This window comes from Falco cherrug, chromosome 10 (assembly GCF_023634085.1).
Source record: "Falco cherrug isolate bFalChe1 chromosome 10, bFalChe1.pri, whole genome shotgun sequence".
Lineage (NCBI taxonomy): Eukaryota > Metazoa > Chordata > Aves > Falconiformes > Falconidae > Falco > Falco cherrug.
The window spans coordinates 5,551,196-5,564,957 of NC_073706.1; the positions used below are offsets into that span (position 1 = coordinate 5,551,196).

General features: G+C 57.3%; 1 protein-coding gene across 1 annotated transcript; it reads right to left on the reverse strand.

The window, feature by feature from the left end:
- Positions 1 to 910: 910 nt before the first annotated feature.
- Positions 911 to 10,917, reverse strand: EMILIN3 (elastin microfibril interfacer 3). Its single transcript, XM_055723014.1, has 4 exons — positions 10,595 to 10,917; positions 6,748 to 6,870; positions 3,487 to 3,734; positions 911 to 2,955 (listed from the first exon to the last, which is right to left on the reverse strand). Exons 1-4 carry the CDS (start codon positions 10,789 to 10,791, stop codon positions 1,061 to 1,063), a joined length of 2,463 nt encoding a protein of 820 aa, XP_055578989.1. The 5' UTR covers positions 10,792 to 10,917; the 3' UTR covers positions 911 to 1,060.
- Positions 10,918 to 13,762: the final 2,845 nt, after the last annotated feature.

A 13,762-nucleotide genomic window follows, 5' to 3' on the forward strand; every position in this document is an offset into this window, starting at 1 on the left:
CCGGGACGAGATGAGGGAAACCACCTTCACAGTTTAAGCAAGAAAAGGGACAGGACTGCTCCATGCCCAGCTTGGTCTCTGCAGAAACCTATGGACACACATCTCCTTGGGGAAGACAAAAGTTTTTCCATAACCCTTCATGTCAGTCCCAGGTGTAACCAGAGAGTAGAGCAAAGTGGGATTGCAAAGCACGGCAGCCCCAAGGGACTGCACCCCTTGCCCCAGATACTGCTGCACCAGGTTTTAGCTGCTTAATGTGGTTCTTCGAAACACAGCAAGGGACGTGGGGGCAGCTAGAGGAAACGGCAATCAGATGAACACCACAACAGTGGACTGTTCAAAAATATACATCCACATACCATATATATATACACGTATGTGTGTTTTCTTAATGTATATCCTCATACGCTCCATAAGGCATGTGCGTTTGCAGGGAAGAGTGAGTAGTATAAATGGATTTACCATACACAAGGAGGGCTGCTGTCTTGGAAAGGGGAAAGCAGTTCCCAGGGGGATGTGTGAATACGTGTGTTCTTTGAAATCTGCAATTCCTGTGGTGAATTTTGTTCCCTGTAAGAAGCCCTGGCTCTGCTCAGTCCCTGGATTAAGATGCAGGTGGTCGCTAGGTCAGAGAAACTCCTATTTCTCAACTGATAACTACAGGGTTTTATTCTTCAAGAAGCGATAAATCCACAAAAATAAAATTTAAAAAAACCCAAAACAACAACCCAATGTTCCCACCTCCAGCTTCCTCCTGAATTGTCCTTCTGGGGTCATCAGCCCAGGAGCCAAAGCAACGCCCCCGGTGACACTGCTGCACCGGGGTTGGGACAGCTGCTGGGTGTTGGGAAGCAAAAGTACCGTAACGGCAGTTACGGAAAAGTGGGGCTGACAAGATTTAAAAAAAAAAAAAAAAAAAAGGTTTTGTAGCAGCTTTTAATTTATCTTTTCATTTAAAAAATTATCCCAAGAACTGTTGGCACATTGGAGCAAGTCTGTGTGATATAAGTTAAGCCTGTCCTTCCCGGGGAGGAGAAGGAAGAAGCACGTGGCAGCGCAGCTAATGCTGCTTCCCCTCCGCCTGCTCTTCCAAGTGGCCGACCTGCTCCGCCAGCTCGGAGACCTTGGCCTGGCAGTCAAGTAGGTTGTCCTTCAGTCCTGTTATTTCCTGAGAGTGGGCAGCCAGGGTCCCATTCATGTGGTCCATGTAGTCCCACAGACTGCCCGTGTGTTTCTCCAGTTCATCCCTGATGCCGCCCAGGCTTCCCGTGATGGCACCCAGCCTGCCGCAGACGCTCTCCACCCGGGCCACCCGGTCATCAAAGTGAGCAATCTCCTGCTGCAGGTTGTGGGCCACGTTCTTGCAGGAGCTCAGGTCGCTGACAATCCTGGCTTTGAGTTGCTCCAAGTCTCCCTTGAGGTTCAGGACACGCCGGTTGCTGAAGAAGAGCTGGGAGCCTTGGTCGTTGACTTTCTCCTGGATAGAGTGGACTTCATCCTCAATCTTCCGCTCGTGCTCATCCAGTGAGGAGTTGACGTGTGTCACAGTGTCCGAGTACTGGGAGACAGAGTCCTTGAGCCCCGTCAGAGACTTGCTTACGGTGTTCAGGTTGATCTTTAGCAAGGTGATCTCCCCTTGCAAAGCCCCCGATGCTTCCTCCTCGATTCGCCGCTGGATCTCCAGGATGGTGGCATTCAGCTTACGCAGGAGGTCATAATTGCTGTCCATGCGGAGAAGCAGGTCCTGGTTCTTGTTCTGGCAGTCTTCAATCTCTGTCCGGAAGGTCTCCACATCTTTGGAGGCAGAGGTGCAGCCCAGGGAACAAGTGTTCTCCAGCGTGATGAGGCGATTCTGCAACACCTCCAGCATCTCGTCCATCTGTTTCCTCACGCTGGCGAGCTCCCCCTCCAGCACAGGTACCACCGCACCATCCATTCCCACAGGAGAACTGATGTTGTTCAGCTCCCCCACAATGGTCATGAACCTGTCCTCCAGGGTCTGCATTTTGTCTTCAAAGGCAGTCCTCATGCCATCCACCTCTGCCACCACGGTGCCTCTCATGCTGTCCTCTACACCAGAGCAGCAGCTCCCAGTTTCTCTCTCTGTAGCATTCAGTCTGGCTTCCAGATCCTCAAAGCGCCCTTCAAAAAGGTTCCCTAGGGTGACAGTGGAGACTTCTCCATCCAGCCGTGAGTGCAAGTTCTTCTGGGACTCAGAGATGCTGTGAAGGCCTTTCTCAAGGATGTTCATGCGATCGGTGAGGTAATCCAGGTTGCTGCAGCAGCTTTCCACCACCGTTAGCCCTTGAATCTGGGTCTCCAGCTGGGAGATCTCTTTCTTGATCTCTAGCTCTTTCCCATCCAGCGTCTGTTGCAGCCGCAGGTTGGCAGCTTTCTCCTCCTCACACTGCTGCCGCACCTCTTGGATCCGGAAATCACACGTGGTCTGGATCTTCCCCAGCTTCTTCTCAAAGCCATCGAGCAGCTCCCCGCGCAGGTTGCTCAGCCTCGTGTCCACGTACTCCTCCAGCATGTCAATGGAAGTGAGGGGCGAGGGCCGGGCTGACTCCAGCAGATGCTTGATCTGCCCGTCGTGGTCCAGGACCATGCCGCGAACCTCATGCAGCAAATCTGCCTTGGTCTTCAGTACATCGCTCACCTCTGTCACTTTGGTCAGGATCTCCCCCACCGGTGGGTATGTGGCAATGTCAGCTTTGTCTGCCACATCCACCAGGCCGTCAGGAATGATGCCAAAGCCCACTGTCGAGTCAGGCGTGCCCGGGCTGTTCATCAGGGAGCCGATCATCTTGGAGGTGTCCTCCTGGATGGCCAGCCGCAGGCGGTCCCCCAGGCCACTCACCATGGTGTGCAGGCTGTCGTAGGACTGGGAAAGGCGCCTCACCTCCTCCTCCAGCCGGTCCAGGCGGTCCCCGAAGAGGCCGGGCAGCTTCCTGCCTGCACAGGGAAACAGGAAGAGAGGGCACGGTCAGGGCTGGTGCTCCTTCAACTTCCCTCCTTGGCTATCTTCTAGATTTGAGTCCTTTTCCATACTAACTAACATTAGCTCCTGCCTCCCTCTTATTGCCAGTTCAGCAAAATATCAGCCCGCCCTTCCTCCTTTCCTCTACATATTTTCTTAAACTGATCAGCAAACCCTCTTTTCTTCTTGGGATCAAGCCCTCTGCTCCCAAGTTCAACAGAGAACAACCTGTGGGAGCTTCATCTTGAGACACACTCTACCGACCCCAAAAATAGAAAAATGCTTTAAAGCAATGAGCACGGGCAATTTGGAAGCAGCATGTTTTGAAAGAAACTAGATTTAGAAAGCAATTGATCTCCAAAGCAATCAAATGTCAGGTCTCTGATCAGAAAGCACATCACCCACTGAGGGTTTAGCAAATTCATGCCTTGTGCTGGAACAGAAAGAACCGGGAGGTCCGAGAGTGTGTGGTAACCTGGGGATGTGAAGCAGGAGCAAGATCTCACCATACTGATTCTTCTTTGGTCCTGGAAACAAGTCAGGGTGGCTTTTTGGATAGGGAGGAAGTCTGGGGATTGGAAACATCTTTTGTCCAGGAGGCATTTTAGGGCTGGGATGTTGGGGCAGCAGGCCAGGTTGGTCAGTCGGGCTGTCATGGCACCCTTCTCCCATGAAGCCCGGGCAGCACCTCCAGGCCAGCTCGGTCACTGTCTTGTACCCAATCTTGTATTTGGGTCTGAAGAAGGTGCGGTACCTTTCCAGGAGAGGGGAGGAAGAAAGAAGACAGTTTAGCGAAGCAGCCTCAACATAAAGCAATTGAGAAGAGCAGGGTCCTGTTGAGTGTGGAGAATCCAGGCACGAGGGAAAGCCTGGCTGAGACCTCTGTGCTGCCCCTGCAGACCATGACCCACCTCCTCCAAGAGCTCCTGCTGCACCGTCACCCAGTGTAGCATCATAGTGCCCGTCCAGGGACACAGCTCATTAACCAGTGCTCCAAAAACACGTGCCCACCTTCTCCAGGACCAGACCACAGCGTGCAGGTGTGATAGCACATGGTGAGAGAAGAGTTCTCCTCAACAAGTTGGTAACACAACTAGACAAGCATGAGAAACAGCCCAGGGGCGAGGAGGGACTGTCTGAGCAGAGCCGTTATTTATGTGTCTGTGGTTTCTGGAGAGATTTATTTGTTGGATTATTTTTTTTAACCTGGGACTCTTATTGCATGTTTAGAAAAGCAGCTCTAAGTGTATTGCTTTGGTCCCTGGCCCAATAGATGACTGTGACAGATGCCACACAATTTGGCAACTTTTGGCCCAGGAGATCACAAGATGAAACGATGGAAGTGATTCTAAAACCCCTGCAAGCTTCTCTCACTTCCAAGAGGGGTCCGGGCTGCTTGTGGGTGTGTTTTACACTTTGACTTGACCTAGAAAATTTCCCAGTGGGGTAAAAAAATCCTCTTCTCGACTGGAATCCTGTCCTGAATCCTCTAGGAAGTTGACATACCTTTGGAAAGGTATTTTCTCTGTGTGGAGGGCATCAGTCTGATGGGAAGCCTAAGTGCTTTGGGCTGGCATTGCATGCGAGAGCTTTGACAGTCAGGCTGCAGAGCGCTGGCAAGGTTTACCGGAGCGATGCCATGTGGTGTGCGCAAAGGGATGGCTCCTTACACCTCCTCCTGCCCCAGCTGGGATGCCCTGGGAGGTTTTTTTATCATAGTTTGGGCACTACAACATCAAACCCCGCCATACACAGCAAACAAGGCTGCGAGCCCACCTCCTTGCCTGGTGGGACACTAACACCCTCCCTCTCTGCTCTCACTCCACGTGGGACCCCACCAGCCCCGCCAGAAGGACTCAGCTGCTCCCTACTCTTCGGTGGCACTCTCCCACGAGGTGGCAGGGATGGCACAGGACCCCCCCAGCACCTGTCCTCCCCCCACCAGCTGAGCTGAGCCGCGCAGGGCTGAAGACCGCACATGTCTCACCACCTCTGAAACACCAACGCTTTGAACCTGCCTTTTGGAAATTTCCAATCTGAATTTACCAGGGCTTGAAAATCCTGGAATTTGCTGTTTTGCAACAACACACACAATCAGGCCCTTGTTCTCCAGCACGTTCAGCAGGTCTTGGAGGAGATGGCACAACCACCCGTGCTGCACAGAGGGGCTGTGTAAGGCACTCACACTTATCCAGTCGCTCAGGGCAGCACATGGGGCTGAGCCCCTGTCATTGTCCATGTCCCTGGTCAGGTCCTCAGTGTCCCCAGCCCAGCTGCAGCTCCTGGGCAATGCCACTTACACACGATTCCCAGTGTGGTACAGCCACTTCTGCATGAACCACAGTGCAGGAGGAGAAGGCAAACCCAAATCCTCCATTCTTCGAATCACTTCAAAATTTCTCAAAATCAACAATTTCCCAAAGGCACAGGACAGTTTCAAAACAAGCTCTTCTTTTTGTTTTTCTTCTTCACAGATGCTGCTGAGTTTCCACGGTCTTTCCTTTTGTCTCAGTGTGTAGAAACCTGCCTGGACATAGCACAGCAGGAGACTGCTGCACCCAGCCGCCGTCATGAGGTGAAGTGAGGATGAGGATGGCATCCAGAAGGCAGGGCACCTTTTCTGTGTCATGCTGGCCTCGGCAGAGGAGCCCAGAGCCCTTCGGCACCCCCGAACCCTTCTCCAAACGGTGGCAAGGGGAAGTATTTTTTGCAGCTGCACAAACATTAGCTGATGGCTTCAGTGCACGGAAAACTATGTTTCCCTCTCATGCATGGATGCAGCATCCAAGGCTGTGCAGAAAGTTCAGCTGTGGGTCCAGCTCCTTTCAGGAAACACCTCGGTTTCACCCCAGTTTTGTGTGAAAGGCTGGAGGGGCTGAGCAACGGACACTGCAGAGACGGGAGAGGCTTTGGGGACCTCCACGGGTACCAGCAGCTGCAGGATGTCCTGAAGTCCCCAAATGCTGTTAAAGCACTTGTGATGGGAGGAAGGAAAGAGCAAGTCAGCGAGTGGGCCTGATTGTCTGTTTCTGCCGAGAGAGGCTGTGTGTGCGTCCCACAGCACTGCCGGCGCAGGGCGAGTCCCAGCTGCTGCAGCACCGTGTGCTGGTACTGTAGAAGGGGTGTCAGGCTCCAACAAAAGCCCTTCTCAGCCTGGTTTTCCTCGGTGTTCAGCTCTGCTGCTCTCAGCAGGCCCAGGGAGGATGCTGGAGAGCATCATTTCTGCATGGAGCAGCATCCCCGGCCTGGGGCCAGGGTGTGGTGAAGCACAAAGCCCCAGTGTCCACCCTGCTGTGTCTCTAGCTGCGGCGTGGTGGGGTGGTTCCCTCCAGCACTGACAAGGTGGCAGAGAGTTTTGCAAATATTTTCCTAGGGCAGGAAGCCCTGAGCCATCCCCAGCCATGGGCTCTGTTTCCTCCTCCTCTCAGTCAGGCTTTCACTGAGCTGCCATCTTTGTGCCAAACGGCACGTGTGTGACAAAATGCTTCCCTGCACGGGGACCCCCAGCTTCCCATGATTTCCTGATTTATTTCTGATGAAGGACAGAGCTCCCTCTCCCTCCTGACAGATCCCATATCGCCTCCTCCCACCACTGCTGCGCTGCCATTGACTGCCTTGCCCAGGAAAATCCCTTCAGCCCCTTTCACTGCCCTCTGGAAAGCAGGGTTCACAGTTGGAAGGGTGGCACAGGGGGTTGGGACCCAAGGAGAGAGCAATCTGAAGCTGGGAGGGGAAGGAAGCCGTGCCCCAGTGTCCCCCATACTCACAGCACTTTCCCCGGGCACTTGGGTCCCCAGCTGCACTTGTGGTACTCAGCCTTGATGTAGCTCTCGGCCCCGTCCTGCAGCGTGCACGTCACGTTGCGCTGCACCACGTAGGCACAGTAGCTCCTAGGGGGAAGCACAGTGAGACACTGTCATCCCCTGCCTCGGCAGGTAGCAGCCCCCTGGCTACGCGCCCAGTCCCCCGGCAGGTCTGCCTGCCCTGCCTGCCCCTGCTGGAGGGGTCTCTGCCGGGGCAGGAGTTGGAGGGACCCCCAGTCTGTGCAGCTGCTGAGGAGGGGGCATTGCCCACCCACCCACTGGGGACAGGGACAGCAGCGGGGCCTGGGGGAGTGCAGGGAGCAGGGATGGAGCAAAGTCCCCCAGTGCCCAGCCTGCTGCTGGGCGCACAGGCAAGGGGCAGGCAGGTGCTCCTGGTATGGCCGGGCTGGGTGAATCGGCTCCTGCTCATGGTGTCCCCAGGCACCCCATCTTCCTTCACCCAAGGGACTCAGCCCTGCCAGCTGCCCTCGGGTGCCAGGGTGCTACCCCCAGCAACGAGGAGCCTTTTCCTCAGTCCAGGCATCCCTCTGCCGGGTTAAGGGGGTGTAGCTAAACCCCTGCACCCCCAACATAGCTCTGCTCGCCTCGGCTGTGCTGGGCTCTCTGCTCAGCCTCAGGCAGTGCCTGGCCCACAGTGTTCCTCCAAGCTGGTGGCTGCCCCATCCTCACCCAGCTGTGGTCACTCCACAGTTGAGCCCTGCCTGAGAAATCAGTCTCGGTGGTAGAAACACTCAAGGCAGGTCTGCAGTGCTGCTGTACTGGAAGAGGCCAGGTGCTCAGCACTGTTGCTGCCGTTGTAATCATGGCCACATTGTCACCAGTGCTGGGGTCACACAGAGCCTCAGCCCCAGAGCTGGGCCATGCTCAGCACAGCATGGGCTGGCTGAGGAGGTGAGCTGGGAAGAGAAGCAGAACCCCACCAGCAACCGCATTTATGGGAATAGCATCCTAGAAATAGCTCCAACAGTGGCTGGCAGGGGTGGTCTGTCCTTCTGCAGCTCTTGGAGTGCTGCCAATGCCAAGGCCAGCCCAAAAGCCTTCAGACCTTGCAGTGGGTACTGTCACACTGAGACCAGTGTGATGCTACAGTCAGCAGAGGGAGAGGAGATGCAAGCTGGCCTCTCTGCGGGGCTGCAGCGTCGTGGCTTCCTCCACCACAGAGGCAGGGATGTGACCCAGGTCCCAAGGCAGATGAAGGCTGGAAACCTCTGCAAGGAGTGGTACCTCTTCCCTCCTGCCACCATGCCTGCAGCTGGGTGCCACAGGGTACCAGCCAGCTCCAGGCACATGACCTCTCCTGAGCCGAGCAGCAAACCCAGGCGCAGAGGATGAGATGGCCAGGAGGAAGGCTGCGTGGGAAGGATTCAGCAGCACTGGTGGGACAGATGGAGGCCAAAGCTGTTCCAGCTAAAGGCAGGGCTGCCAGCAGGAGCAGATGGACTTGGTCCACAGGGGCAGAGACAGCAGGGATGTGCGGTGAGGCAGGGATTATGGGCATGGGGACATGGCAGACGGCAGAGTGGGAGGAGAAGAGGGCACAGGCACATAGTGCAGAGCTGAGGCAGAGACAGAGGGTCAGCAGGATGGAGCAGATGGGCCAGCGTGAGCTGCAGGTGCAGGGAGGTGTTCAGTGAGGCGGGAGGACTCGGCTCTCCCCATGCGAGCTGGGGTTGCTGCAGCTCAGCTGCCTGGCCACAGGCTGGGCTGGGAAGCAGCCGAAGTCCCCTGGCATCACCATTGCGTGGCCTGTGCAGAGCAGCCTCAGGGCTGACCACAGAACTGAGCTGCAGGGCCTTCAGCCCAGCTCACGGGCTTGGCATGGTGATGGTCCAGGTGGCATTGAGACACCTCTGCCAGGTGGAGGCGAGGGAAGGGACTGGGATAGTCACGACAGAGCAGAAGGGTTTGGGAAGGACAGCGGTGTCTCCTGTTTGGGGGACTGAGCGTGCACAAGTGTGTGTGCAGCCCTCCCCAGCCTCCCCCCTTCCCCGCCCCCCCCCCCGTCACCATCTGGGGACACAGCAGTGGAGCTCTGGCTCACCATGAATGGGGAAAGATAGATGAAGGAGGGACACACACTGATGGCAAACACGTGAAGACAAAGTACACCCCCTAGCCATGCCAAGGCCTGCCATAACCCCCCCAGAGCCCCTGTTCAGGCTCCTCCACCTCCAACAGCCCACATGGGGCAGGAGGTCCCTCCACAAAGCAGCAAGGTGTGAGCATGCTCATCCTCCCTCCGATACCCTGGCTCTCCCTGCACCCTCCCAGCAGGGACCCCTGACCCCACACGCCCAGTGCATCCCCCTTGTTCCCCCCCAATACCAGCACTTCTACCCCAGCCCCTCACTAAGGGCTCTCTGTGCTCCCCTGGGATGGGCACCACAGGTCCCAGCTACAGCCGGCATCTCCATCCTGCCCAGATGCAAGTGGCTCTGCCCTGGCGAGGGGCTGCCAGGCTCAGAGCGTGTGCAGGGATCGGCGCCGCTCCCCACTCTTCCAAAAGTGACTCATTTGTCTGTGCACAGGGCCACGCGAGAGCAAAGGCCAGCCACTTTTCTTAGCTGGAGGGAAGGGAGATCATGTGTGTGTGTGTGTGTGCATGTGGAAATTTAGAATCACTGCCTATCCATAAATCCAGGATCTACTTACAAACACACTGCAAAACCCCTCTGCAAGCAAGCTAGTAGCCAACACGGGCAGATCTACTAACAAACACTGACTACCTGTGACTACTTGGGTTAGGGTGGTTCTGGCTCGCTCTCCTTCTCAGAAATCCCTTTCCTTCTCACCCACCTGTGGCTAGCAGTTTTATAGCTCCAGCCTGATGTTTTAAGAGTGAGCAGCTGGAAAATGTTACGGGTTTCAGAAAGCTCTCACTGGCACTGCCAGTATTGTTCGTCTCGAATGTTACTTTATTCATTTCAGCTTGTTCATAACACCACATCCTTTTTCAAAGAAGCCTGACAGAAACCCTTCTAGCAAACAAGAGGGGAGGGAAGCAAGCCCCCCCACCCCAAAGTAGCAGCCTCTTTGCAGTTGAATGGAAAAAGTCTATAGTACGTGTAAAGCCCACATTGCTGTCTGCCTGAGCTTTCCAGGTTACTTGAAAACATATTTAAACACTAGTAAGTCTGTGCTTTACAAGCAAATGGGCAAATTCCCTCCAGACCAGCGTTTTCATGCATAGGTCTGTGTACTGCCTCCCTCCCCTCCCGCACATCGCCCCCCTCCTCGCACCCATGTCATGCAGAACAGGTACATGCACCTACCCCATAAGCACACACAGGCATCCCCATCCCCACATCCCCCAGTCCTGCCGCGCACGGAACTGCAGCACACAGTCTGTCCCCCCCAGCCCGCTCGGAAACACAGCCCCACACCCTCCTGCGCGGAGCAGCCCCCCAGCCTTGCTCTACACGGAGGGATGCACCGAGACACAGGGACGCCCCTGCCCTGCCCGCCAGCCGGCGTGGGGAAAGGGATGCCCGCGGCCGGTACCCAGGGACCGCTGCCCAGCCCGGGGCAGGGGAATGGTACCCAGGCTCGGTACCGGGGGTTGGGTGTCCGCGGGAGCCTGTCCCCCGGCGGTACTGCCTGCTAAGCCCAGACGTGCGGCCGGTACCCGACGCCCACGGTCTGTGCCCCGTATGGGATGCCCGACGGGAGGCGGTGCCCGGAGAGCCCCGGCGCGCAGCCGGTACCCAGGAGCCGATGCCCGGAGGCAGCGCCGATGCCCGGCGCTCGCCGGATCGGTTGCGCGGCCGCGGACGCGCAGGGGGTCGCTTACTTGTGCTTGCCCACGGGCTTGCCGGGGCCGAGCTGCGGGCTGGAGCCGGCCGTGTAGAGGCTGTACCTGCCGCCGTAGGGCAGTGGGGCGGCGGGGGGGTAGAAGCCCCCCTTGGCGTCAGCGAGGGCCAGCAGCGTCCCCAGGGAGAGGCAGGCGAGCAGCGCTCCGCGGCGGCGCAGCGCCCGCGCCCGCCGCATGGTCCCGGGCCCGACGGCGGCGGCGGAGCGGGACGGGACGGGGCGGGGCGGGACGGGGCGGCCGCAGGCCCCGCCGGGACGGCGCTGCGGAGGGGACCGGAGCACCGCCCGCTGCCCTGCCCGGCCCGGCCCTGCCCGGCCCTGCCCGGCGGCACACGCTGCTCCGCCGCCCGCCCGACCCCTTTTGTACCGCGGCGGCGGGGGCGGGCCGCGCTCCTCCTCCCGCCCTCCCACTGCCGCCGACCCCCGGCCCCGCGGGCGGGGAGACAAAGCGGCTCCCCCGGCTCCCCCACCCCGCGGTGCTGCAGCCGGACCCGCGCAGCCCCCGGCGGACGCGGGGCGGGGAGCGCTGCCCGCCGCGGAGCCGCGCTGCAAGGGGCGCGCACCCCCCCGGCCGCGGCCCCGGCGCTGCCCCCTGTCCCGCAGCCGCCCCCCGGGCACAGCCCGTTTGCCCCCCACGGGGCAGCAGGTGCAGCGGGAGCTGGAGCCGCGGGGAGCCCGCACGGCTCCCGGTACCCGCCGTGCCCCCCCCAGCCCGCAGGCCGCTCTGCTTCACCCCGGAGCGCCGGCAAAGAAAGGCTGAAGGGACATTAACTCGGCCCCTCAGGCGTGTTCGGCCCGAGGAGAGCTGCGCTGCTGGAGATTGGCAGCTGTCAATCACATGGCTGGCACCAGCGTGATGCGTCCAGCATCACCAATGGCCCAGCAAAGCCGCAGCAGGGTTTTACAGGTAGGGTAAGGGGGAAGCTGCGCCGTTTTGGACATTGGTCCTCCCTGGTGGGTACGGGCTTTGCTACAGGAGAAAGGGGAGTCCCTCGCCTTTCCATGCGGACCCATGGATCTCCCACTGCCAAGTGCATTTCCTCCTAGCTGGCTTTGGACGGCAGGTTCAGGGCTCCTACCCCTCCTGCGCACTGCAGAGATCCCTGCACCCCAGTGCCCCCACCTGCAGGTAACCCCCAGCAAGTGGGTGCTGAGCACCCTGCCCTGCCCCGACAGCACTCGCCAGGCACTGCACCGTTAACCACAGCTGTGCTGTGTGAGCCACAGGGAGCCTTTGCTGTTGGGCATGGGGGAGCGGACCCCCACCTGGGGCACTGGGCACTTGGGAGAGGGGGAACATCCCTGGTACTACCCAGAAGAGGTCAGCTTGCAGCCCTGCGGAACTGGGGCCATGCCAGGAGGGAGGAGATTTTGTCAGGTAAGCAGAGCCAAGGCTGAACATCCAGCTGTCCCCAGGACCCTTGCACCCTTGGGCATCCACCTGAGACCACAGCAGGCTTTGTTAAGGCTCCTGCTTCGGCTGGCAGGGGCCAGCTCCAAGTCAGCCCAGGCAGGGAAGCACCGTGGTGAGGCATGCAATGCTCCTCCAGAACTCTTGGAGGAAAATAAGAAGTGGCTGAGAAAGGGTGGTTGGGTGAAATTCTAAATGCAGGAGTGAAATCTGCTGCTGGAGGAAGGAGGTATCAAGGCTTGAGCTGACACTGAGACAGAGATGATAAGATACTGACACAAACAGCCTTTTTCGGTTAAAAGGAGCCCTTGGCTCGGTCTGAGGTGAATACAGAAACATTAGCAGGAGAAGAAAAACCCACAGGAGAGCCATACTGGGGGAGGCAGGCTGGAAAGACCAGGCAGAAAACCATGAGGAGGAAGTCTGTGTAATGAGCCAGTGCATCCTCTCAAGCGGCTCCCTCCTCTTGGTTCAATCTGCTGCAGGGTATTGCTGCGAGTCGCCATGGGCTTGTCAGGCTGCCCCAGAGGTGGCTGCATTATGGTTTTTACATGGTATATTTGGCAGCACATGAAGCACTTCTCATCCAGCTGGTGCATCGAATTGTTCCACTCCGCTGGGATGCTACAGAAAGGATGGTCTATAAGCAACTCTGGAAGTCGACCGAGTCTGCATGGTTTAATGCTGGATGCCAAAGTCGAGAACTAACCTTACACACAGCCTTAATTTTTTTTCCTGCACGCAGGGAGTATGAGCCAGTTTTAATAACAGTGCGCTGCACGTGTGTGTCTGAGGCCTCAGGAAAAAAACATCTGGTGTTGCACAGTTTCAGAAAAAGCCGTTGGTCCTGGCCTTCAAACTTGTGCTGTGATGAACGGACACAACAGGGCAGAGTTAAGAGTGCTCCGTCATTCTCGCTAGCCTGGCTGTGAAAGGAGAGGAGGTGGGAACCGTTGCACTTGTGTAGGTGCGTGTGTGTATCTGTCTGTCTGCCTGTCCCTGCTGTCCAACTCCACTTTTGAAGCTCCAGGTCATATTCTGCCAGATTTCATAGGATCTTTCATAAGGCAGGATCCTCAGAGAGACTGAATGCCATTTTGTTGTTCTGTTGTCTAACTGTTTTATGAAAAAAGGCATATGGGTAGACAAGAAAGTGCCAAACTTGGGTCCCCACTGAGGAAATGGATTCATCAGCTCTATTATAAGACATCAAAGAATCCACACGGGAGAGAGCCATTATGAATGCCCCAAACCATGGGAAAAACTCTCATGTGCCTTATTAGCCGTGAGCTAATCCAACCATGAGACACAGAGCAGCAGGAAACTGGGATTCGTTAAGTTGCACTTCTCAGGGAGCAGCTTGGGTTTGACTCTTTGATGCTCAGCCATGCTGCTGCTGGTCCCCAGCGCACCACAAGCCCTGGCTGGGCACAGGAGAGTGTCCATGTGGAGCCTGGCACAGCATCCTGGTTTTGGAGAAGTGCTCATGTGGAGAAGAAACCAGAGACTCCTTCCTACTAGGGCATCCTCCTGACATGTGCATGTCCCAGGGGTTAACAGAGAAGATGCCAAGCCCCATCTCCCAGAGCTGTGAAGCCTGTGCCAAGCACCGAGCTCTCCAGCAGAATGGAAGGGCTTTGCCACACTGAACTGCTGCCGAAAGGCTCTGCAGACCTGCTTGCTGGTAACCTTTGGGTGAGGGAGCACCAACCTGTGGTGCTTCCCACAGGAAAGCTC

Excerpts from the sequence above, each read along its gene's own strand:
- EMILIN3 (XM_055723014.1), bottom strand. The coding sequence starts at position 10,791 with ATGCGGCGGGCGCGGGCGCTGCGCCGCCGCGGAGCGCTGCTCGCCTGC. Across the intron at positions 6,871-10,594 it reads AAGCCCGTGGGCAAGCACAA|GAGCTACTGTGCCTACGTGG; the intron begins GTAAGCGACCCC and ends GCTTCCCCCTAG. Across the intron at positions 2,956-3,486 it reads ACCAAAGAAGAATCAGTATG|GCAGGAAGCTGCCCGGCCTC; the intron begins GTGAGATCTTGC and ends TTCCCTGTGCAG.